Raw genomic sequence first — 25,898 nt, forward strand, 5'->3', positions numbered from 1 at the left:
CCTCCAGACTGAGCAAGGATAATACAGAGCCAGCCCCTGATGACATGGAGCATGTTCGAGAAATAAACCTTGGTTATTTTTAGCTGAGACTTAGGAGTTTGCTGTGAATACAGCACAACATGGACTATCTGACTGATGAAAACATATGTAGGGGAGGAAGACATTTCCTCTTCCCAAATTTGGGTTCGTCTGGCTGAAGAACGAATTAAATTCACATGAGACAGAATAGCAAGAGAAAATTAAACAAAGCTTTATGAGGAAGCGTGGCCCGGTGCCTTTCTTCCTGAAGGAAGAAAGGGCACCAAAGAAGTGGGGTGCACATAGTGGTTATATACCGCCAAATGGGGTGTTTCCCATGTGATTGAAATGTCCCTCCTGATGAGGATTTTTAGGCTGCTTAATTTTAAAATGGCTTATGATGAGGATTTTTAGGCTGATTGGTTTTAAAACTACAGATGAGATTCAGGCTCCAAGGAGTGGAAGTTGTTTGCCCCTTTGTTGGGAAACATTTACATTTCTAAGGGAAACCTCTATCTGTGAAGATGCCTCCCTCTCTGTGCCAGGAAGAAGGGGGGGATGGTCTTATCTCTAGAAGCTCTTAATCAATGCCAGAGGTAAGAACTTAAGTTGGTTACTGTCTGGCAACCTCATGTAACTGACCCTCCCCCCCACAAATCCTCCTTTGTCTTTAGCCAAGGATAAAATTCAAGCGGTGACTTCTGCCATTTACTCAATCCGGTTTGATTCTTATCTAAAAGTTGTGGGACCACCGAATGGCCAGGCCAGACCATACGGGCACTGATACCATTTTAACTTTTTTACATATTCTTTGTCTTGTAAAGAGATAACTCACATACCCATGCCTTAAATTTAGCCCTAACCCTCAACTCGGGGCAGCAGCAGGAGCTCTGACTGCCCGTGGGTCCTGTCCCCACGCACCAGCTCTGCCTGCCCATGGGTCCTGTCCCCATGCCAGCGGGGGCAGCAGCAGCGGCGGCAGCAGAAGCTCTGACTGCCCATGGGTCCTGTCCCCATGCTATTCTATACTATTCTCTAAATAAAAGAGCACTACTGCCAGATCTTAAGAGTCTAAAGAAATCTTTCTTTCGACTCCTCGGCTCACCGACCCCGCATCACCTCCCACAATAGTCACAAGATTGCCCTGTCGGCACTTGATGGACACAGCAGGTAGTGGGTCTGCTATCTCAGTGGGCATAGCAGGACTCAAGTCGATTGTCTGGAGCTGGGCGGTCACAGGTGAGCTCAGCAATCAGTTCCTAGCCTAAGGAAAGATGCTTAATCCTTAAGAAATGCCAACGTTGGGAGAGGGAGGGAAGTCAGTTACAGGAGGTTACCAGACTAGCACAATAAAATGCAGATTTAAGTCCTTGCCTTTGGTATTGATTAAGAGTTTTTAGAGAGAAGGTCATCTCCTTTCTTCTTCCTGGTACAGAGAGGGAGGCAACTTTTACAGATAGAGATTTACCTTACAAATGTAAATGTGCCCTAACAAAGGGCAAGTTCCATTCCTCCTTCCCTGTCCCAGTTTATCAAAAGCAATCAGCCTCAAATAATCCTGATGCCAAAGAGACATATCTTGGGGTGGCCATTTCCAGGTCCCCACACATACATATTACCAATTTCCTGTGCTGTTGACCGAAATGATGCGGGGTCGGTGAGCCGAGGAATCGAAAGAAAGATTTCTTAGACTCTCAAGATCTGGCAGTAGTGCTCTTTTATTTAGAGAATAGTATAGAATAGCATGGGGACAGGACCCATGGGCAGGCAGAGCTGGTGCGTGGGGACAGGACCCACGGGCAGTCAGAGCTCCTGCTGCTGCCCCGAGTTGAGGGTTAGGGCTAAATTTAAGGCATAGGTATGTGAGTTATCTCTTTACAAGACAAAGGAAAGAACATGAAAAAAAAGTTAAAATGGTATCAGTGCAGGTGGGATCTGGTCATTGGGTGATCCTGATGCGGGATCGGTGAGCCGAGGAGTCGAAAGAAAGATTTCTTAGACTCTCAAGATCTGGCAGTAGTGCTCCTTTATTTAGAAAATAGTGTGGAATAGCATGGGGACAGGACCCATGGGCAGTCAGAGCTTCTGCTGCCGCCGCTTCTGCTGCCCCCGCTGGCATGGGGACAGGACCCATGGGCAGGCAGAGCTGGTGCGTGGGGACAGGACCCACGGGCAGTCAGAGCTCCTGCTGCTGCCGCTTCTGCTGCCCCCGCTGGCATGGGGACAGGACCCATGGGCAGGCAGAGCTGCTGCTGCTGCCCCCGCTGGCATGGGGACAGGACCCATGGGCAGGCAGAGCTGGTGCGTGGGGACAGGACCCACGGGCAGTCAGAGCTCCTGCTGCCGCCGCTTCTGCTGCCCCCGCTGGCATGGGGACAGGACCCATGGGCAGGCAGAGCTGCTGCTGCTGCCCCCGCTGGCATGGGGACAGGACCCATGGGCAGGCAGAGCTGGTGCGTGGGGACAGGACCCACGGGCAGTCAGAGCTCCTGCTGCTGCTGCTGCTGCTGCTGCTGCTGCTTCTTATCTGTAGTTTTAAAAAGTAACCAGCCTAAAAATCCTCATCATAAACCATTTTAAAATTAAGCAGCCTAAAAATCCTCATCAATCCCATGACTTTTAGACAAGAATCAAACCGGATTGAGTAAATGGCAGAAGTCACCGCTTGAATTTTATCCTCGGCTAAAGACAAAGGAGGATTTGGGGGGGGTCAGTTACATGAGGTTGCCAGACAGTAGCCAACTTAAGTTCTTGCCTCTGGCATTGATTAAGAGCTTCTAGAGATAAGACCATCCCCCCTTCTTCCTGGCACAGAGAGGGAGGCATCTTCACAGATAGAGGTTTCCCTTAGAAATGTAAACGTTTCCCAACAAAGGGGCAAACAACTTCCACTCCTTGGAGCCTGAATCTCATCTGTAGTTTTAAAACCAATCAGCCTAAAAATCCTCATCATAAGCCATTTTAAAATTAAGCAGCCTAAAAATCCTCATCAAAAATGACTTCAGTGAGCCAATATTAGAATTCCTTTTCACAAAGGTGGATAAGTGACAGATTAGAAGTCTACACTGTCCCAGGAGTGTAGACAGATACCATGCTTATATATAGCAAAAATATTTCCTCATTTTGTCCTTTACCTGTCAACAAAAATGTATATCTATAGAAATCTGGAGGTAAAGCTCCAGACAAAACCAACATGGTGATAAGGAGGAACATTACATACTTGTAAAAGGAGCGACAGATGAAAAAATAATAATAATGGCTGGGAACTTATAGAACCTTGCATTGAAAGGGATCTCATATGGAACTCAGGAAATATTTATAGCTGAAAGCACTACATGACAAAATCTGGTGGATGGAATTAAACAATACTTAGAAGAAAGATACCTTCAACATACGTATCTAAAAAGAAAAATTAGAAACCAATGAGCTACTCTTTCAAGAAGCTAGACAAAGAGCAAGACAGTAAAGTCAGGAAGAAAGGAAATGAGAAAGAGAAATGCCAAACCTTTGTTTCTATTTATTTGCTCTTTATTTATTGCTATGGACTGAATTCTCTCTCCCCGCCATTCATATATGGAAGCCCTGACCCCCCTTGTGACCATGTCCAGACACAAGGTCTTTAGGAAGTAATTATGGTGAAAATGAAGTCATAATGGTGGAACCTAAATCAGATAGGACTGTGGCCTCATCAGAAGTGGAAGAGATCTCTCTTTCTGTTTCTTCACACGCATACACACACCCCGCCATCTGAGGACTCAGTGAGAAGGGGACCTTATGCAAGCTGAGGAGAGAGCCCTCGCCAGAACCTGACCATGCTGGCATCCTACTCTCAGGCTTCCAGCCCCCAGAATGGTGAGAAAATAAATTTCTGTTGTTTAAGTCACCCACGCTATGGCATTTTGTTATGGGAACCCAAGCTAAGATGCTTATCTTTCACAGTTTGTTCCTAGGTTGTGGTACCAATTCCAATGTGTGTGGGGTTGGGGGTCGGGGGAGTCCCCCACACCAACAAGCAATTCTTGGGACACCAGCTGAGTGTCCTACAATTCAACTCGATTCTGACACTATGTACCCAGAGACAGCATCACATCCCACAGGTTAAGGGTTCAGCCCACAAGACTGCCCCCACTGCAGGTGCCAAGAGCAAGTCTCGGTTGTTGCCTATGATTCTGAGCAACTGGCTGTCAGTAGGAGGTTCCCAAGACTCTCTGCTCCGGTTCGACGAATTTGCTAGGGCGGCTCACAGAACTCAGAGAAACCTCTTACTTACTAGATTACCTGTTTATTAGAAAAGGATATGACTCGGGAATAGCTCGATGGAACAGACGCATAGGGCAAGACATGGGGAAAGGGCACTGAGCTTCCACGCCCTCTCCAGGTAACCACTCTCCCAGAACCTGCACATGGTCACCAACCAGGACGCTCTTGGAAATCTGTCCTTTTGGGTTTTTATGCATAAGCCGTTTATTTATTCTCTTACCCTCAGCTGCTGTTTTTCCTTCCCCATTTATAGCCCAAAGCCAATCAAAGAAGGACATGTGCAGTGTGATGCTGTTCCTGTACATTTTTTAAGTGCATAACAACGTAAGAATTTGTTAACGGAGACATACACATGTATGTCTTGACTATGCATAAAAATGTAATCTTTTGTTAATGGAGCCATGCACATGGATATTCTTGGAATCATAAAGAATGTAATTAATTTTAGGATATTGATACCTACGATGAGGGAGGGAGGAGAACGGGATGGAAATGTGAATTTTAGGTGTGACGGCAACATTTTGCTTCTTAAAAACAGAGATATCGTTGTGGGCTGAGTCATGTCCCTGAAAATTCATATGTTGGAGTCCTAACTCCAGGACCTCAAAATAGGGCGGTATTTGGAGAGAGGGCCTCTAAAGAGGTAATTAAGGTCAAGTGAGGTCACATGGGTAGGCTCCAATCCAATGTGACTGATAGTCACGTAAGAAGAGAAGATTAGAACTGAGACACACACAGAGGGAAGACCATGTGAGGACACAGGGAGAAACGGCCGGGGAGAGAGGCCTCAGAAGAGACTATACCGGCCAATGCCTTGATCTTGAACTTCGGCCTCCAGAACCGTGAGAAAATAAATTTCTATTGTTTAAGCCACCCTACGTGTGGTATTTTGTCATGGCAGCCCCAGAAAATGAATGCAACATCGGAAGCAAATAGGGCAGAATTGAACGTCTGTTCTTTCTGGGTATTGGGGCCGGAGATAGAGGTCATACTATGTACTCTTCTGCTATTTGAAATATTTCCATAATAGTTAAGAAAATAACAAGCAGATCCCGAAAAAGAATAACCAGAGAGTAGAAATTTATGTGTGATTGCCTTACAGGCCAAGGTGGGTTTCGCGTTGGGCAGGTGGTTCTCTTCCACAGGGTGTGTCAGTCACCCATGAATTCCCGTCTCTTGGCTCCGCCATTTCTGACGCCCGTATCATTGTCTGCAACCAATCTGCACAAGGAGAAAGAAGGAACACGGAGAAGACACACCTGCTTTCAAAAGTTCCAACCTGGAAATGGCACACACCACTTCCACTCCCATTGCATTGGCTGAAACATAGTCACACGCCACACCTCACTGCAAGTTGCTGGGTGACTGCCTTCCTGGGCACCCAGGACAAGGATGTGGACAAACAGCCAGTAGTCCCACCCACAATGTCATCAGGTTGACCCTGGTCTTCATGCTGCTGCTCAGTCTACAGCGTGTCTGCCAGGCCTATGGTTAGGGTTTAGATATTTTACAAAGGCGCGGGGTTGGGGGTCATGGTTTGGGACTTCAAAGAGGAGGAAGCCAATTCACAAGGAGACAGAAAACCAAATGTTTGCTGGGCCATCTCTAAACAAATGAGAGAGAACTTGTGTAAAATGGGCCCGGCTAGGTACCTTCTTCTCTACCACATCTAGAGTTCCCTACGTTGACAGCTCCTTCCTGGAACAGGCCTTCTGTCTTAAATTCTTTGAGGCAGTTAGGGGCGAGGCCAAAGTTTCTTTTATATATAAATTTTATGTGTATATATGTAATTTATAGAACTAAATAAATGAATTTAAATATAGATACAATGGATTATATATTCTATTATATATCAATATTAATATATATTATATATATATAGATAATCTCCTTGGTTCTCCAGAGAGCCCTGACGAATACAGGAGGAGTTAATATTCTTTTATCTATGGCACTTACATTTAATCATTTGAAATTCTTAGTTACGACATTGTTATGGCTTGCAAGGAAGTGTCCTTTACAGTGTTTCATTTAGAGGCCTCAAGATACCAATTTTAAAAAGTTTCCCATTTTATTTGTTTGGTTTGATAGGCTTTTTCCAATTGAGTGCACAGATAAACCAATTTAGGAATTTCAAAGGAGCCCCATTTAGACCAGTGAAGCTTTAAATCACCCTGAGTAATCTGAGCCCAGTGGGACAAAAATCTACATGTAGAAGGTCTGTATTCTTAAAAGACAAAACCAGCAGGAGTCCCAGAGTGGGGCTGTTCTTTGGTGGTCCTCTTAGAAAATGGATTTCTCATTTGTATGAACTTACCCAAGGATCAAAGGCCCAAAAAAGGAGTGAAAGAAACAGAAGTTTCTAACAAAGCTGACAATGGAAGGATGGCCAGAACCAGTATCAAAGGACGCCTACATAAAGAGTCTGGACCTCTACCAAAAATGGGAGGTCCAGGCCCAGGAGGACTTACCACCAGGAACCAGAGCCACCAGGAGGAGACGACAGAGCACAAAAGATTCTTTGCAGGCACCTTGCTTGTGTCTGTGAAGTGGCACCAGAATTGAAGGTCAGTAGCTAGGGATCCCACTTCTGTCACCATGTAAAGTCAGCAAATAAGAGGCATAAACTGCAAAAGAACCAAAAAGTTTATTTGGGGTCTCAAGAATTGCAATTCAGGAGATGTAGATTCGAGTAGAAGCTCAAATGTGCTCCTAGGAAGACAAAGGAGGCAGGGGTAGATGAAAGGAAAGGACACAGGCTTACAAAGGTCTACAGTGAACAGTTACTGACTGGTTCTGGCATGGGGTGAGCTGACTTGCCAGAACATAGTTGGTCCTAGGCAGACTGCCCCTTCTTGGAATGAGGAAACACTTCAAGATGTGACCTCTGCTGTCAGGTAAAGCTCAAAAGTTCAGTTAACATCTGGTGGTGGATGTGGTGTACAAGCATAAGCCCCACTTCCTTAATGGCCTCCCAGCTCCATTTTAGAAGCCTTGAAAATGGTACTCCATTTTGTCATTGTCATCCACCACAGTCACGCACCATGTAACAATATTAACGATGTTTCGGTCACTAATGGACCACATGTATGACAGTGGTCCCATACGGGTAGCACCACATAGCCTGGGTGTGTAGTAGGCTCTACCACTTAGGTTTGTGTAAGTACACTGTTTGATGTTCACACAACAGTGAAAGTGCCTAATGATGCATTTCTCAAAACATGTCCCTTTCATTAAGTGAGGTACGCCTGTACTGATTTTAGTCTTGTGAGTGTTGAATAATGAATTACTCATTTCAATTATTTGAGTCAGCCCCACTGGCTGAAGACGGTAAAGGCTGACTGAAGCAAAAAACTAAAATTTGTTATTCAACATTCACAAAACCAAATGAGTAAAGAACTTTAAGTTCTATATCAGGGTTCATGTAAGGCAAAAACATTCTAAAGGAAAGATGGATTTGAGGACATATATGATTCTGAGTGTAAATGTCTGGGTACTAGCAAAAATTCCAGGGAGCATTTCAGACTTCGAGGCAGTGGAATTGGTGAAACCAAAGTCAAGCTCTCCAAACAGTAAAGGGGGCCCGGGTAATATCTGGAGTACAGGTGGAACAGGCGGAAAATTCCATTAATGTAATTGTATGATATGATGAACGGACAGAGTTGGAAAATAGGATGGCAGGGTAGGTCAGAGGGACCTGGAGGGCCCAGGATGGATGGAGAGATCAGCTGGGCTGGTGGGGGGAAGGGGCCATGGGCACACCCTCTGCATGTCCCCTCCCCCACCCTCTGAAACCCTTTGTGACTCTTCAGTGCTCTGTGATGCAGGCCTGGGATTATAGGCAAGTGTGGACACTTTCAGAGCTCAGTTGCCTCAGGCAGCCTTGCGATTCAGAAAATGGAGTTCAGTCAATGGAATGTTCTCTCATTTCTGAATAGCCATATTGAGTTGTTTTTGAGCATCTGCTCAACATTCTTAGATAGTGACCACAACCTCACCATCGTGTGTGGGTTGTGGTTGCTTCTTCTGTTCCTGTGCTTCCTGGTGGGGATTCCATCTTTACCAACCTTCTGGAAAACCAAAATCTACCAAAAGGTAAGGATCCCTGGGCAAGCCACCAACAGGGATTTTTTATTGTTGTTTCCATTTCTAGTCCCACATTTTTAAATGAGTTGGTCCAGAGAGACTCCTAAGATGGCAAGTCTGAATAGAGGATAGAACATCATCCTTCTAGGAGAATAGGCCAGGCAGGACTAGGGGTTCAGCTGGGACTGTTTCCCATTTAAAACTCACAGACCATCTGGGTGTGGTGGAGGATTCCTGGATAAAACCCCATCACTGATTTCACGGCCCTGCATTAGGTTGTTTAGAGAGTTTGGGATCTGTGTAGGAGAACACTGTTCCCAACACTGGATCATGAGTCACATTCCCATGTCGGGCGTCATTCGACCAAACTGTCCTTTGTATTGGGCAGATCAGGAGAGCAGGGCTGAGCCTCTGAGCAGACACTGGAGTGTGAGCTCTGTCCCAGGATACAGGGTCGCATCTGAGGAAGCACAGATGTGACTGTGGGCCTCAGAGTCTATGCCCGCCTTGAGCAGAGGACTTCTGACTGAGAAGATCAAGTGTGGACTCTAGCCAAAAATCCTCCTTCGAGTTTTTCAAAGAAGGAAAAATTGAAAGTATCTTATCACCTTTAGAAATTCAGAAAGGGAAAGAACACAAAGTGCTAGTAATAAAAATGGAGAGTGACATTAATCTTGGATGAATATCTGAGTTTCCTAGAGAGAGGAGCAAGCCAACTAAGTCCTCGCTCCTCATTCTTTTGTTTTTGTTCTCAGCGTCAGGGCAGAGCCAAGAGGAGAAGAAGAGGTGGAACACCAAGTGGTAAGGTTCCACCTATCCCACCTGAGCTCTCCAAGGGTGACCCTTCCTGTCCTCTCCATGAGGTCCCAGGTCCATGGTCTCCGAGGATGTCAGTCGCTAGATAGAGTCCCTCTCAGAAGATAGAGACCTCAGAGGAAAGGCTCATGGGAAGGTAGTCAGAACCCGAGACATTTCTCAGATTCCTGCTCTGCCCAGCTCTGGGCATGAAGCAGTGATGGGCCTGGACAATGGGTGTTGCCCAGTGGGTGGCCGTGGGAGACGTCAAGAGTCAGAACTTCTGTCTCCTGACCTTGTAGAAACTACGTTGACTTCCTGGATGATCAGACTCCTCGAGGTAACCATTGACCTCTGTTCCTCACATGGTGGTTTTGAACATATATGTATGTGACAGTACTTTATAAATGAAGCAACAAACACATGTGAACCTTATTAATATTATCATTGACCGTTTGACCACATCTACTGATTCTTGGGGCTTTCAGAGTTAATAGCCCGTTAATATCCCAAGGGTCTCCCATAAAGGGACTCCTGTGTAACACCTATGCTTCTACCTTTATTACATGTAATTCACTCTTCTGGTTTCCCAGGTTGGAGAAATTACCAGAGGGAAACAGAGGAGAAAAGGAGGCTAATTTCTATTCTGAAAAGGTGACTAGTCTTTTCTTTCCTGATCCCTCTTTAACATGTTCTCTGCAATTCCAGGGATTCAGTACAGCCTGCAGTAGTCATGGGAGGGGTTTGCCATAGGAACGGGTATGTGAATGAAGGCCTTGGGGTGAGGGCTGCTGAGTGTATGGTGAAGTCATAGACGTGGGGCATTGTGAAGGGGCAGCAGGCTTCAGGTGGCCCCTCCCCTGACAGGCCAGCAGGTCCTCCTTTCCATGTTCTGGTCCTGGCTACAGTTTTCTACTTCCTGTCTCCCGCAGGCCCCTAGGCCGGCCTCTCGATATCACCCGCTTTCGTCAACTATTATGCCCAGACCCCTCCTTTGAGGTGTGTAATAGCACAACTGCTGAGATCAATCGGCTCCTGGAGGACCTGGAAGATGATACCGCCTCTATGTCCTCTATGGCTTCCACAGCTTCTGGGACTGAGTCATCATTCACTCTGTCCTCTGCCTTCTCAGAAGTCCCTCCAGGAGACCTAACACCATCCCCTCCACCTGACCCTTCCCCACCGCCCCCCTCCGTCCTCTCACCTAACCCAATGACACCCTTAGCTGACTTTCTTTCACCCTCACTACCGGGTCACTCTATGCCACCAGAGTCTTTTCCTCCCTTGGAGTCCAAATTCCCAGCAGACCATTCCCCACCCCAACCCCTTGCCCTTCCCCCTCTGCCACCACATGACACCCAGGCAACGGGTCCTATTCTCCAACCAGAGGCCACTCTGTCTCTGAATACCATCTTCTCTCTTGACTGCACCCTTTCCCAAGATATTAACCCCTTACCAAATTTGTCCCAGATAATCAATCCCACTGATTCACTGGCTTGTCATCACGCACCACCAAGCCTGTCTGTCTCACCACCGACAGACCACCCTTTAACTGTGACTCAATGTAAATCGGTTTCCATCTTATTGAAGTCTGTTCCAGAGAACTCATCTCCAGATAGCCCTGGTGGGTTGTCCACTTATGTCCCAACAGTCAGAGGCACTGACCATTCAAGCCTGTCAATTTCAGAATTATCCTGGTGGCAAGCTTGTGCCAAAGACTTGTTCTTAGCACCTTCCACCTTGGCACCATGTGATTTTAATCGAGAGTTTCTTGCCCTCCATTCTTCAGAGTCCTCTCTGGAGAGACACCCTACAGCTAACCTTATAGAGCCTGGTAACCTCTCATTTCTCAGCCCTCATGTCCTGGCACTCCTGGAGAGACAAGTCCGAAAGAGGAGTGATTTCCTGATGTGGAAAGAAAAGGAGAAGGAGAAGGGTTCTTTTCCAAAAAAACTTAGGCCAGGCCACCAACTAAATCCTTCGGGGAAAACGTTAGAGTCAAATGCTGATGAGTGTGACTCAGCATTCTCCCTTCCTTTCTGGAGCAGTGCAGGCAAACCAAAGGAGCTGCACGTGCATGAGCAGCCCCCATATCCTAAAATCTTGGAGGACCATTTACAGGAAAAATGTATGCAGCTCTTCTGGGGTCTTCCATCTCTGCACAGCGAGTCCTTGCCCTCTGCTATCCGTGACTCAAGTGACTGCACCACAATCTTCCTTTTCAATACCATCCCAAATGCCTCCACGGGCCAAGAATCCCCAGTACCTCTCCATCGCCCACCTCCATCCTTGCCTGAGATCCAGCCCCAACACTTGCCTCAAACCCTGCCCCAATCTCAGCCACTACCTCTCACTCAGGTCAAGTCCCAGGCCCACCTTAAATCTCCACTCCCAATCCTACCATCTGGTCCTCTACCCCAGATAAGGATCTGTGGGGTGTGTCACCATAGACCCCAGGATGAATCAGAGTCTCTCACCTCATCTGAAATTCAACAACTGGAATGGAAAGTGTTGCAGAAGCAACAGGAAAGTTTGTGGGGTTCCCCCTCTGTAGTCCAAAGATCTCAGGAAGAATTTTGTTCTTCAGCTCCCAACTTTCCTTACCATCAGGCCTCCCAGGCCCATGCCTCCATCTCCATCCTTCCCGTAGAGTTTCCTCTCAGTGATGAGCTGAGGAAGAAACTGGAACATCACCTTCGAAAGAGGCTCATCCAACACCGGTGGGGCCTGCCCCGCAGGATCTGTGAGTGTCTGTCACTGATGATGCCTCCAAGAGATTCCTCAGAGATAGTTAAGTCAGAGAGCAATTGTGGACTCTCATGGATCTCGGTGAACAAAGATCTAAATGTTGGATTGAGCCAATCCAAAAGCTTCCATGAGAGGGGTTCAGAACTGCTTCAGGTAGAGAAGGAGATGGGGAAGGATCGGGGGCACAGCCCAGAGAACGGCCCAAAAGCTCATCTGTTGAGTGACCCAGAGAGCTCTTCAGATAAGGATCCGGCATATGACTCTGAGAAAGACCTAAATAGTCACGTGGCAAGTCTGTCAGGGAAAAATTCAAGGGCCTTGGAGGAAAGTCTAGATCAGAAACAACTTGAAAATGTCCTGAAAGCACATTTGAGCAAGAAGTTTGAGGAAATCAGTGAGGCTCGGCTCCCTGGGACGGTGCGCAGTTCATGGCATGCCAGCAAGCAGACATTGCTGCTTTCTGACAAATCCCGCACCCAAATAACACAGAGGAGTTTGCCACCTTCAGTGGGTGGGGACTCCTCCCTGAATACCTTCCAGGAGCTTTGCTTCATTGATTCCAGTGCACAACAGATGATGGAAAGCCATATTAAAAGCTTTCGTATGAGAATGGAGTGGGGCCTTCCCTGCAGGGTCCTTGAATCCATACAGGCGTTTAAATTGGAAGATGCTGCATCCCAGTCCTTGACCTATTTCTACTGTCCCCCCTCAAATAACCCAACTTTGGAAGTGGACTCCAAATCCGAGGGCTTCGAGCCCCATAGAGGAAGCTCTAAATCTGTTCTTCAAGAAAAAGCGGAAACAACAAATTCAGCCCTGGTCCTGGATCGTCTTTGCCCTGCTACTTCACCTATGGGCAGGCAAGGACAAGGGGTGCCGAGACAATCACCCTCTGGTATCAACCAAGAGATTGCAAAGGTTGTTCAGAGGAGTAAGGGTGCCAGGCAGACTCATCTGCCTGTCACATGTGGCATCACAGGCAAAGCGAGTCAGAAATTTACTCAGCTAGGCAACAGATGCCCCCCAGAGCTGCCTGCAAGGCAAGCTGGTGCCAAACATGAGACAAAGGATGAGAGAGTGAGTCCCAGTGATAGAAGAGAAGGGCGACAGGACAAAAAGATGAAGTCGGAACCCTTTTCCGTGCACAGCACGGCCAGGGACATATTCAGGGCCAAGGAGCTCAACGCTCTGCAGTCAAAAACTGGTAATGTGTTGACAACCAGCAAGCCAGGAAGCTCCCAAAGGATACGTGAGAATCACAGTAAAATAGAAATTACTGGGACCATTGAAAGCCCTGCACCAAAAAGACAAGTTCCCCAAGACCCAAAGTCATCGGATCTTAAGGAACATCTGTTTGGGGAATTAAAGTCGAAACTAGAGAAGAGGAATCAGAGCCAGGTCCAAGGCCAACACACTGACAGGTCCCCTTCCTCAGAGAGCTTGACTTACAAGGCCTCACCGACTCATGCCCACGGTGTCTCCAGTGGGGACATGGGAGCTTCCCAGGTGCTGCATGTCCATCTGGAGGACACTGGGATCAGCAGGAAGCAGCGGCAGGAGCCTTGGGTCCCTAAGAAAGACCGAAAGAGGTACGAGGATAAGAAATTCCCACCAGCTACAATGAGAGTGAGCCCTCTGGGCACCAACAAAGAAGAGCTTGGTGGAGGGGATGCAGGGTTGGGGACATGCCAACCTACAAGAAAGAGTTTCCCTACTCAGATCACAGCATCAGAGGAGACGCTTGGGAGCAAGTCTTCCCAGACCTCATCACAGAAGGCACAGCCTCCTCCTGAAAGTCTGTTCAGAAAAAAGATGAACCACATTTTTCAATGGCTTCGTCCTGGGACAAAAGGCAAAAACCAAGAACATCCCCAGGAAAAGGGCAGCCCCATATCATCTGCACAGAGCAGAGGCCTGGTTAAAGGGAGAGCTGCCGTTACTGGGACCACCACAGCTCAGAAGACCAGGACAGTCCCTGGGAAGTTCCCAGTGGAGAAACTGGGGCAGCGGTGTGCAGCAGAGGTCACCCGCCCTCAAGAGCCCCTTCCTTCCCTGAGGAAGTTTGTGAAAACTGAGCAGAAGGCAGAAGAGCAGGCCCAGGCAGAGCCCGTCCAGGGGCATCCTTCCAACTACAGGGCTCCCTCCTGTAAAGTGCCAAGCACCAAGTCCTGCCACCAAGAAGTTGTCTTTGCTGGCCAGAATTATCCTACATGTTCTAGACGGATCAGAGACCAGAACAGACACCCTCAGAAAGCCGTGGCGTTTAAAGATCAGCTATTGGATCAGAAGCGTCCCTTATCTGTGCCCCGCAGGGAGCATGTGCCCCATGCAAGCTCCACCTGCAGGCGTCAAGCCGGCCCAGGGGCCTCCAGCTGTTCTCACCACTGCTAAAGGCACTATGTTTAGGGATCCGTCTCTATGTCAATAGAAAACGCTTTTCCAGCGTTTCGAGAGCGGAAAATTTCCCACCGCAAAATAATTCCTTCTTGTGGAGAATGTTAATTCTCCCCAATAAATGATTCTCTAATAATAGTGATGTCTTTTCTGTGTCCTGTGTTGGGGGCATGGGTTTCAGGTAACTCAGGGCTTGTGCTTAGGGAAAAGGAGGAGTGAGTTCAGCTCTTACTGATTGCTTCCTCTGGCTTCTAAAAGGTCACCAGTGCTCTGGAGCTCTTGTTGACAAAGAGATATCACGTGCCCCCAAAAGCCCATTTCCTCCCTGATGAAGTTTGAGGAGGTGGGCTCTGCCTCCTGCCTCTTCGCTTAGCCTTAACGAAAGTGTAGAGCAGCCCACACCTTCCGCTCACTGAATGTTTTACATCCTTCAGAGAGTAGGGAAGACAGGTGTTCTCTCTCCGAAGAGGGTCAAGAATAGGTATGCAGTTCATAAAACAACAATGAAGAAAAAACAGTGGCTTCATCATGATTTAGAGGTCAGTGACCAGAGGACCCCACAGGTGGGTGAACCCTGAATGGGATTTGGGGGGTGGGGGAGGGTATTGCTGCAGTGGATCCTGGGCTGGTGGGGGAGGGGGTAGGAACAGCACAGACACTCCTTAAGAATCTGTCATGTGAGTATATTAATGTGTTAGGGAAGAATACTTTAAACTTTACATTGAGGTTTCCCTACTGGAAAGGAACCTGGGGGAAGTGGTTCCCCTCTCTAGGTATTTCTTCAGACTGCCAAATGATATTTTGTTGCAGAGCAAAAGCATCACTCAGCTGCCAGTAGTAACAATGTTGACCGGGGAGCCACCTACCTCCCAGGATAAAATAAAGCTGAGAGTAAGGAAAAGATGACTTGGAGTAAGCGAGGAGGGAAGAAAAAATGAAGAGGGGAAAGAAGGACCTTGCTGGTAGAACAAAGCTTTATGCCTCATCATCCATATGGTGACCCTGTCCTGTTCCCCCCGCCCCCTCCTCAATCTGATCCAGGCATCACCACCTTGAGGCTGATCCAGGCACTGCACAGCACACTGATGCCTTATTCCAAAAAGGCACTGGGCTGTTCTTTGAATACTAAACAATATCTGCAGGGAGGTCATCAGGCATGGCATCCCCCTCTATGGGGAAGGTGATCTTGCTGCCTTCCTTCCATCTATGCTTAATAGGAATATACAAGATCTTGCCCTTAGTGTGTACAGTTCACCTATCGGGATGGAAGTGCCGCCTCTGATATTCACGGCCTTGGTGGAGCCATGGCTGGTCTCCACCAGAACACCTGCAGCTCATGAACCAGAGGTGAGTCCCAGACTATGCACCAGGTTACAGATATATGGGGGTCTCACCATGGACTGCACACATACCCACCCTTACAATAGGGGTTTGGAGGAAAGGCAACTCCACTTAGACAGACTGGGACTCAAAAATTGGCTGAGTGTCAACTGGGGCAAAATTCAAAAAGCATTATGATGGTGAGCATTAAATACATTAAGTTGCAGATGTCTAAGTAAAATAAAGATGGTTACAAGGGTGGAAAAATAAAATACCAATTTTGTTTTCTAAAAACAACATGATTTTAAAAATGGAAGGGAGGAGAAAAAGGGAAAAATAGAATAAAATGATTGTTCTGTAAGTAATAAGAGGGGGTCAAGATACAGGTGACAAACGAAATAAGACACCAAGTAAGGGAAAGGTATTTGAGGACGTTAGAAAAGATAAAAGTATAATGGTAACTATTGTAACAAAACCGAACGCACGCGCACACACTCACACACACACAAGCTCTACACAAATGGGGTATCCCAGAGGGCACTGGAGGTAGTTTTCCCAGAAAGGCTTGTGAATGCTAGGTGTTAAAACAAAAACCAAAAACAAAACCGGTGTCCACTACAGCCTCTCTCACTCCACACTTGTATCTTCTCGTCCAGAGTTATGCCATTGAACCCACAATGTCTGAAACTTGAGGTCAAAGAAAGAATGCAGATTCTGTGGAGGTCCTGGGAGGGGGATGGGGCCCAGGGCAGGAGACTTGAAGAGGTGAGGAGGCCATGGAGGGCTCTACCATCGATGTGGATAGACCAGCCAAAGACCAGCCTCTCAGTTTCTGCATCATCTCATCTTAGGGTCCTTTCCTTCCATTCCAGTGTAGTTACTGCCACACTCCAGAGCTTATCACCAGGAAGACTTCAGCCATCCAGATTATTACAGTCGGACATTCCACCCCTTGGCCTCGTCTCTCATTCTTCTGATTCATATGCCCCTTGTTAACTTTTCAACTCCAGGCCCTTCATTTTTCCACTTGCTCCTTGTCTGTCGGTCAAGCTCTTGTTTACATTTCCTCCCTCTCCGGGGTAGACTCGATGGTCTGTCAGCTAACCAACATTTAAAAAGCTCCGCTACTAATGGGCCCCATCCAATCCCTTTTAATCCTGCCTGTCTGGCAAAATCCCATCTCTCTGCCTTTCCCAGAAATGCCTTCCTATAACTAATTGATCACTATTGGATTAAATCTCACAATGGAGTCTACCGATGCCACAGTAAATTCAGCCCCAGCACTAGCTGGGAATCACTCACTCATTCCACAAAGAATTATCCCATGCTTACTAACATGAGAACAAGACAAATGGAGCTTAGGTCGCTGTTTCCTTATTCCATTCTCTCTCCAGGGACACTCAAATCTATTTCAAATCTCCTTCACTTTCCTCAAATTTAGGCTGTCTCCATTTGCTCAGTAGATGTGCTGGACCACTGATCACAGAGGAACTAGAAGTCATGAGACAGGAACTTTCCATCAATAAAGCTTCACAAAAACCTTTTCCCGTTCCTCCTTTCCTTCTTTCCTGTTATATGAAAAGAGGTTTCCTTCCTAACCTCAATGATTACACTTCCTGAAATGTCCTTATTGAGAGAGCTAAACCCTCGTCTTGACGGACTGAGCCCCCTTGCCAGGTATCCTCTCGTCCCCTCCCTCTCTTTAGGAGGCACCCAGCTTCTTTCATTATTTTAAGCTTCTATTACAGAAATCTTTAAACATGCACGAGAGCAGTGGAACTTCCCATGTACCCCTTACCCCACTTTCACAGTTATCATCTGGCACGTGTGATACGGCCCGTCTCCTACACTACGGTTAAGGGGCAAAAGCCCATGGGAACATCCTGCCATCCGTCTCTCAGGTGTATGCTTTGTGCCCATGTCACAGCTCTCACGTTTCTTTGACATTTACTACCTGTGGAGCTCACTGACCCAAAACAGATGGACAGAGCCATGGGGAGGAAACGCACTGAGCTTCAGATGCTCTGGCCATCAGTTCTGCTCAGCCCTGTAGTCAAGCCTGAGAAGTCACTGAGTTAACTCCTCCCTCCACCCCACGCAGAAAGGAATCTTCCTAAGCAAATGCAGTGCACGGTGTTGCAGTCCCTCAGTCACACAGTGACTGCAGCACGTAGAGAGCACAGAAGGAGAAAACTGTACATGTGATAAGGACTTCACATCACCATGCAAGTGTTTTCAAATATTTAGAAGAAAGTTTCTTTCCTGTAATACATTTAAAACGAGCTACTGTATGATGAGTTAAACACAGGAGATCAAACACTTTTTTATCTCCTCTCCTTCCCCAAAAGTAAAATATTACATGAAAAGATGCTCCACATCATTAGTCACCAGGGAAATGCAAATCAAAACCACGGTGAGATAGCACTTCACACACAGGATGGCTAGAATCAAAAAGTTAGATAATAGCAAGTGTTAGAAGGCCGAGAAACGGAAACCCTTCTATGCTGCTGGTGGGTATGAAAAATGGTGCAGCTGTTTTGGAAAACCGTCTGGCAGTTCCTCAAAAGTTAAACACAGAATTACCACATTACCTAGAAATTCCACTTCTAGCTAGACACTCAAGAGAAATGAAAACATATGTCCACACAAGAACTTGTACACAAATGTCCATAGCAGTATTATTCATAACGGTCAAAAGACGGAAACAACCTAAACGTCCATCAACTGACGAATGGGTAAATAAATTACGGTATATCCACACAATGTAATATTTTTTGGCAATAAAAAGTACTGATACATGCTACAATATGCACAAACCCTGACAACATTATGCAGAAGTGAAAGAGGCCAGTCACAAATAACCTCATATGATTCCATTCATACGAAATGTCCAGAACAGGGAAATCTAGAGCGAGAGGAAGTAGACTAGTGGTTGCTTAGGGCTGGGGGGATGAGAGGACAGGGGCATGACAGCTAAAGGTTATGAAGTTTCTTTTTGAAGTCATGAAAATGCTTTAAAATTGACTGTGGTGATGGTTACCCATCTGTGAATACACTAAAAATCATGGAATTATACACTTTAAATGGGTAAGTTGTATAGTATGTGAACTATATTTCAATAAAGCTGCTAAAACAAAGGATTTAAAAAGAACAAGGCCCTTGAGGATGACAAGAAGGGGAGAAGATATGACAAAAGATGTCAACACAATTTTTGAAGACGGAAATCCGGTGCAGGAGTGGTAACTGACTAGCAGAGCAGAGGAAGTGCCGGCAAACCAACTCACACCACAAAACCCCAGAAGATGGACGACCCAGTGGCACCAGATAAGGAAGAAATTAGGGGTTTCATGCTGTACACATGTTGAATATTTTGTTCTTTCCTTTGGTTCTTGTTTTATATTATGTATAATTTTTTTAAAAAAAATTTTGGGGGGGATGCTCTTTTCCAGTATTTTGTGAAACCCTGTTGAAATGTTAGCACACTTTAAATGTGCAAAGAGGATCCAGGGTTTCTTGCCTGGGACAGAACCTGCGACAACTGTTTTAAAGTCACCATTGCACACTTCTGGGGTCTGGGTAGGCTAGCGATGGCAGGTGCGGGAATAAAAGCCAGAAATTTCAAAGGTTAGGCAAAATTTGGGACAACAGCCAACAGTCCATTTTTAAAATGTATTTATTTAAAGATAAACTTGTGGAAAAGTTGCATGGATGGTAAACAACCTTCCCCCCCTTATCCAGGTGTACCCGTTAGTATTTTGACCCATTTTCGATATCTCTCCATTTTGTCTCTGTCTCCGCTCCCTCCCTCCCCTTTCTCTCTATATCAGCACACACACACACACACACACACACGGATGTCCATGAATGTGCCATGTTCGCGCCCGGGATCCAAACCGGCGAAATGCTGGGCCACCAAAGCGGAGTGTGCAAACTTAACCACTCGACCACGGGGCCGGCCCCACCTGAAACTATTGTTGGTGGAGCTTATCTTGCTCAGACTTTAAAGGATGATTTTACAATCATGAGTCCTGGGGACCTTAGGGGCAGTCAGGACCAGACTTGCTATAAAAAAAACAATGCCAGAGAAGCAAAGATACATAGAGGGATTTGTCTGAACAGAGACCTCCTGCAGTCGAGGGAGGGTACATGAGAGGGGTGGGCTTGAAGTGTACCTTCCTTTTGGGTAGAGACGATGGTGAAGCTGTGGATGAGGGAGAAGACAGGGAAAGAAAGGAGCTGTCATTACTGGTAAACCCTCTCACATGGGAGGGAAAGGATTGGGTGTCTGCGGCCAAGATAGATTCATCAGACTCAGCGAGGGAATGCGGGCAGGCAAAGGGAGGACATGACACAGGGCTTCATTCCAGCAGTTTAGCACTAAACAATGAAGCTGTAAAAGTTATACCTATTAAATGACTAGCTAGCGTGGGGGGAGATGAAATAAATATATATACACCATCAACAAAAATGACATTATTGTTTAAAAAGGTACAGAGATGTCAATGGGAATTTTGGGGAAAAGATAGAAAGTAGATGGGGAAAAAAATCATAAAACCTTTCATGGAAGAAGTAACCATAGGTGTGATTCAAAAAAAATCTAAAGGTACTGTCAAATATGATTACAACTGTGCTCACTAGAAGTTATGCTAAAGAGAAGCCTAGTCCTAAATCAAGATGAGATTGACCCTGCAGGTCATGGTCCAGCACAATTGCTCTGTAAAATAATGGAAAAGTTTAAAATTTTGCTGGGAGGAGGGGATTTGGCAGAGAAAAAGAGGGAGCAGCAGGGTGAGACACCGTATGGGTGGAAGGGGCCAGATTTGAGAACCTTTAGAGGCTGACTAGCCTAAGAGGGATTCGGGGAAAAGAAGAACTACCAAACATTTTCAAGTTGTTTGCCCTGGGTCCACGGATGTGCCACGCCCTTGTGGCCCTCTTTCTCATGCTTTCTGTTGGTTGATACAGGCTACTCTGTTCTCTCATGCTTTTTGGTGATAGTGGATTCTTTTGAGGAGATAACGGGAGGTGGGGCTGCTGCTGAGTGTATTTCTGGTTTCATACAGGTAAAAACACATTATGTATGAGGGGAAGTTTTAGTTGAAGGCCGAGTAGATCTTGGGGATGTAAATCCCTGGGCACAGGACCGACTTTCAAAGATGAGGTGGGGGTCCAAAAGGAGATCACCAAGCAATAAAAGGCTCTTAGGTAACAGCTGGGTAACAGAATAAATAGAAAATTTCACCAAGGTGAAATATATGCCATGGTGAATATGTGGAGTTGGAAGGTAAGTTGGAAGGATCTAAAGGGCCTCAGAGGGGTGGACTGATTTGCTGGCCTGGATGGTGGGGGAAGGGTTGTGGGTTCATCACTTCTGTGTTTTCCCCTCCCCGACCATCAAGAACCTTTGGTGTCTATGCTAAAGCTCTGTGATGCGGGCCTGGAACTCTAGTCTAGAATGTGCACTCTTAACGCCCAGCTGCCTGAGGTGGCAGTGCACTTCTGGTGATGCAGATCACCCTCTTTGTCTGAGGAATGTTAATGCACCACGGCTGAGCTCCAGCTTGAGTTCCTAGGTATTCCCATCCCTGCCTTCCTGTGTGGGGGGGGCTCCTTCTTCTGTCACTCTGCTACCTAAAGAGGAGTCCATGTTTCCCAATATTTCGGAAAGAGAGAGACATCAATCAGGTAAGTAAATCAGGTCCCTCAGAAATATCAAATCTTTCTTTTCAAATAGATGCATTCAATGCTATCAATTTCCCCCTAAGTACTGCTTTTGCTATACCTTATAAATTTTAATAAGTTCTATTTTAATTTTCATTTAGTTTAAAATACTTTGAGACTTCTTCCTTGACCAATGTGTTTAGTAGCGTGTTGTTTAATCTCCAAACATTTTAGGATTTCCAGCTATCCTTCTGCAATTGATTCCTAGTTTAATTCCATTATGGTCTGAAAACATACTTTGTCCAATCTCTATTTACTTTTGTTAAAGTGTGTTTTGTGGCCAAGAACGTGGTCTATCTTGGTGAATGTTCCATGAGAGTTTGAGAAGAATGTGTATTATTGGATGAAGTACTCTACAAAATATCAATTAGATCACGTTGACTGATGGTGCTGTTCAGGTCAACTGCATCTATACTGATTTTCTGCCTGCTGAATCTGTCCATTTGTGAGAGAGAGGGTGAAATCTCTAAACATAACAATAGATTCAACTATTTCTCTTTGCAGTTCTACCAGTCTTTGCCTCATATTTTGACACTATGTTGTTAGATGTATACATGTTGAGGACTGTGTGTCTTGTTGGAGCATGGACCCTTTATGGTTATGTAATACCCCTCTTTATCCCTGATAGTTTTCCTTGTTCTGAAGTCTGCTTTGTCTGAAATTAATATAGTTACTCCTGTTTTCTTTTGGTTAGTGTTGGCATGGTACATTTTTCTCTGTCTTTAGTTGTAATCTATCTGTATCTTTATTTTTAAAGTGGGCATGTTGTATACAACATTTAATTGGGTCTTGTTTTTTTATCCACTGACAGTCTCTGTTTTTAATTGGTGAATTTACACCATTTATATTTAGTGATTTTTTAAAAATACAGTAGGACTCATATCTACAATGTCTATAACTCTTTACTATTCATTATATCTATTCTTTTTTCTTCTCTTTTTCTGAGTTTTCTGGTTTTAGACAAGCATTTTCTATGATTCCATTTTCTCTCATCTCTTACTATATCAATTGTTCTTTAAAAAAAATTTCAGTCATTGCCGTAGAGTTTGTAATATACGTTTATAACTAATGTAAGTCCTCTGTCACATTGTTTTCATTCCTTTCACTTATCCATATACTATAATCACCCAATACATTGTCACTATTATTATTAGCTCAATTGAGAATAAGAAAAATAAAAGTTTCATTTTACCTTAATTTATTCCTTCTCTTCCTCTTTTTAATGAAGATCCAAGTTATCATTTTCCTTCTCCCTGAGGAACTTTTAAAAAATATTTATTGCAGAGCAGGTCTGCTGCTGATGAATTCCCTCAGTTTTTGTTTGTCTGAGAAAGGTTTGATTTCTCCTTCACTTTTGAATGATAATCTCACTAGATATAAAATTCTAGGTGGGTGGTGGTTTTTCTTCTTTCAACACTTTAAATATTTCACTCCACTCTCTTCTTGCTTGCATGGTTTATGATGAGAATCCCACAATTCTCATCCTTGTTCCTCTAGATGTAGGGTGTTTATTTTCCTCTGGATTCTTTCAAGATTTATCTTTTGGTTTCCTACAGTTTGAAGACGATATGTCCAAGTATAGACTTTTTTAGTATTTATCTTGGGGTCTTTTCTGAGCTTCTATAATCTATGGTTAACCTGTCATTAATTTTGGAAAATCCTTGGCCATTATTACTTCAAATATTTTTCTACTCTGTTCTTTCTCTTTTCTCCTTCTGGTATGCCAATTACACATGCTACATATTTTGAAACTGTCTCACAGTTCTTGGATATTCTGGGCTTTAAAATTTTTTTTCTTTTTCTCTGTGCATTTCAGTTTGCAAAGTTTCTATTGACATATATTCAAACTCACATATTCCTTCCTTGGCCGTATGCAGTCTACAGATGAGCCAATCACAGGCCTTCTCCATTTCTTGTAGTGTTTTTGGTTTCTAACATTCCCTTTTGATTCTTTCTTAGAATTTCCCTCTGTCTGTTGACATTCCTCATCTGTTCTTGTGTGCCATCTATTTTTTCCATCAGAGCCCTTAACATACTAATCATGGTTATTTTGGATTCTATGTGTGATACTTCCAAAACCTGTGTCAATGTGAATGTGGATCTGATGCTTGCTTTGTCTGTTTAGACTGTTTTTTCTTGCCTTTTAGCATGCCTTGTAATTTTTGGTTGAAAGCCAGACATGCTGTATTAGGAAATAGGAACGGAAATAAATAAACCTTTAGTGTGAAGTTTTATGCTCATCTGGCTAGGTGTTGGGCTGTGTTTAATATTTACCGTAGCTGTGCATGTCAGAGGCTTCAATTTCCTCTAGTGTCCTTGTTTTTGTGTTTCTTGTGTCTTTAGGTTCCCCTAAATCTCCTCCTTAAACAGAGCCTATGCCTTGCAACTCTTTCAGCTATGATCCCATCACTATACTGCAGCCCTGGGGAAGCGGTGGGAAGGTGTTAAGGGAGGGGATATAATTAAATCTTTTAGTGGGCCTGTGTCCCTGGGTTGTTCACAAGTGTTTCTAAGCTTTTTTTTTTTTTCTTTGAACTCTTTAGATGAGACAGGAAGGCTACAGGGGGCTGCAGTTGGGTAATTGCCCTTCCCCCACGTGGGATAAGGCTTGGTAGTCTCCTCCCCTGCTGAGGAGGCTTCTATTACGGAGCACACTCAGGGGATATTTCAAAATCCTTTCAAAATGGTAACCTTTCTCCCCCACCCTCCCGTGCCAGAAACATCAGAGTTTCTTCATGGTTCTTCACTGTGAGAACTTAGTAGGGTTCCTGGAAGTAAAACTCACGAGTAGGTGGGGCCTCCCCTTAAATGGTCCTCCAGGAGTTTCTCACTTTCATGCTAGCCCACATGCATCCTCAGCAGTTTGTCAGTGTCTTTTACGTGTTTCTACCAGTTTATGGCTCTAGTGGCTTCTGCTCCAGGTAAGCTGATCTTAACTGTGATTCTCTGCATTCACCCTCTCTGAAGATTTTGGGTAGTAGTTTGCCCTGCAACCTCAATTCTCTGGTGACTTCAAGAAAAGCCATTGATTTTCAGTTTGCTCAGCTTTTGCTTCTCCTAAAGACCGTAGTAAAGACTCCCAAGCTCTTTAAGTGTTGGAGCTGGAACCAAAAGTCACTCCTCAAAGAATAGTTCTTTATTTTCCTGTTCCCTTTCTCACATTTTTAAACGAGTTTGGCTGGGCCAGAGAGACACCTAAAATGGGAAGTGTGAGGAGAGGACAGACCATTGCTCTCTTAGGGGAAGAGAATAGGCAGAACTAGGGCTTCAGGGAGGACTAAGGATTCCATTTAAAGCTCACAGACTATCTGGGTGTGCTGGTAGGTTCCCCAATAAAATCCCAAACAGTGATTCTGTAGGCCTTGATTCAGTTATTTAGCGTTTCAGATCTGTGTAGGAGAACACCGTTCCCAGCACTTGATCATGAGTCATCTTGCCATGTCAGGTGCCACTTGCCAAGCCTTCCTTCGTGTTGGGCAGATCAGGAGAACAGAGCTGAGTTTCCGAGCAGATGCTGGAGCAAGAGCTCTGTCCCAGGATACAGGGGCCTATCTGAGGAAGCACAGATGTGACTGTGGGCCTCAGAGTGTATGCCCTCCTTGAGCAGAGGACTTCTGACTGAGAATATCAAGTGTGGACTCTAGCCAAAAGTCCTCCTTCGAGGTTTTCAAAGCAGGAAAAACTGAAAGTATCTTATCACCTTTAAAAATTAATAAAAGGAAGGAACGCAAAATTATAGGAATTAAAATAGAGAGTCATATTATTCTTGGATAACAAATATCTGACTTTCCTAAACAGAGAAGTGAGACCAATGAGTCCCAGCCCCTCATTCTTTTCTTTTTGTTCTCAGTATCAGGGCAGAGCCAAGAGGAGAAGAAAAGGTGGAACACCAAGTGGTAAGGTTCTACCTATCCCACCTGAGCTCTCCAAGGGTGACCCTTCCTGTCCTTTCCATGAGGTCCCAGGTCCATGGTCTCTGAGGATGTCAGTCACTAGATACAGTCCCTCTCAGAAAACAGAGCCCTCAGAGGAGAGGCTCATGGGAAAGCAGTCAGAACCTGAAACACTTCTCAGATTCCTGCTCTGCCCAGCTCTGGGCATGAAGCAGTGATGGACCTGGGTAATGGGCGTTGCCCAATAAGTGGCCATATGAGATGTCAAGAGTCAGAACTTCTGTCTCCTGACCTTGTGAAAGTACTTTGACTTCCTGGATGATCAGATTCTTCCTTGAAGTAACCAGTGACCTATGTTCCTCACATGGTGTTTTTGAGCCTCACATGGGATGACATACATATATGAATGAAAGCCCTTTGTGAATGATAAAGCAACATACATACGTGAGCTTTATTATTATCATTAACCGTGCAATCTTGAATCCTAATTCTTGGAGCTCTCCAAGTCCAATCTACCAAGGGTACCATAAAGGACATTCTACTCTGCCTCCTAAAAGATCTCTTTGCTTCTGTCTTCATCACTTTCCTGGTTTCCCAGGTGGGAGAGCTTGCCAGAGCGAAGCAGAGGAGGCAAGGAAGGTGCTTTCTCTGCTGCAAAGGTGACTA

At 45.3% G+C, this 25,898-nt stretch overlaps 1 protein-coding gene and 1 long non-coding RNA gene across 3 annotated transcripts in view; one reads left to right on the plus strand and one right to left on the minus strand.

Moving 5' to 3' along the window:
• Positions 1–25,898, minus strand: part of LOC138915083 (uncharacterized) — a 73,555-nt gene that overhangs the window by 3,299 nt on the left and 44,358 nt on the right. The window contains exons 10-11 of one of the 2 annotated variants that reach the window (XR_011439615.1): positions 6,747–6,902; positions 5,379–5,499 (exon numbers count right to left, since the gene is read on the minus strand). This is a non-coding gene — a long non-coding RNA (uncharacterized lncRNA). Of the gene's footprint in view, positions 1–5,335; positions 5,500–6,746; positions 6,903–25,898 lie in introns of those variants that run through there. The other variant, XR_011439614.1, reaches the window with a different exon arrangement.
• Positions 8,142–14,434, plus strand: LOC138924620 (spermatogenesis-associated protein 31D4-like). Its single transcript, XM_070269700.1, has 4 exons — positions 8,142–8,370; positions 9,117–9,162; positions 9,750–9,810; positions 10,089–14,434. Exons 1-4 carry the CDS (start codon positions 8,173–8,175, stop codon positions 14,293–14,295), a joined length of 4,512 nt encoding a protein of 1,503 aa, XP_070125801.1. The 5' UTR covers positions 8,142–8,172; the 3' UTR covers positions 14,296–14,434.

Source organism: Equus caballus, chromosome 6 (assembly GCF_041296265.1).
Source record: "Equus caballus isolate H_3958 breed thoroughbred chromosome 6, TB-T2T, whole genome shotgun sequence".
NCBI classification, from domain to species: Eukaryota; Metazoa; Chordata; class Mammalia; order Perissodactyla; family Equidae; genus Equus; species Equus caballus.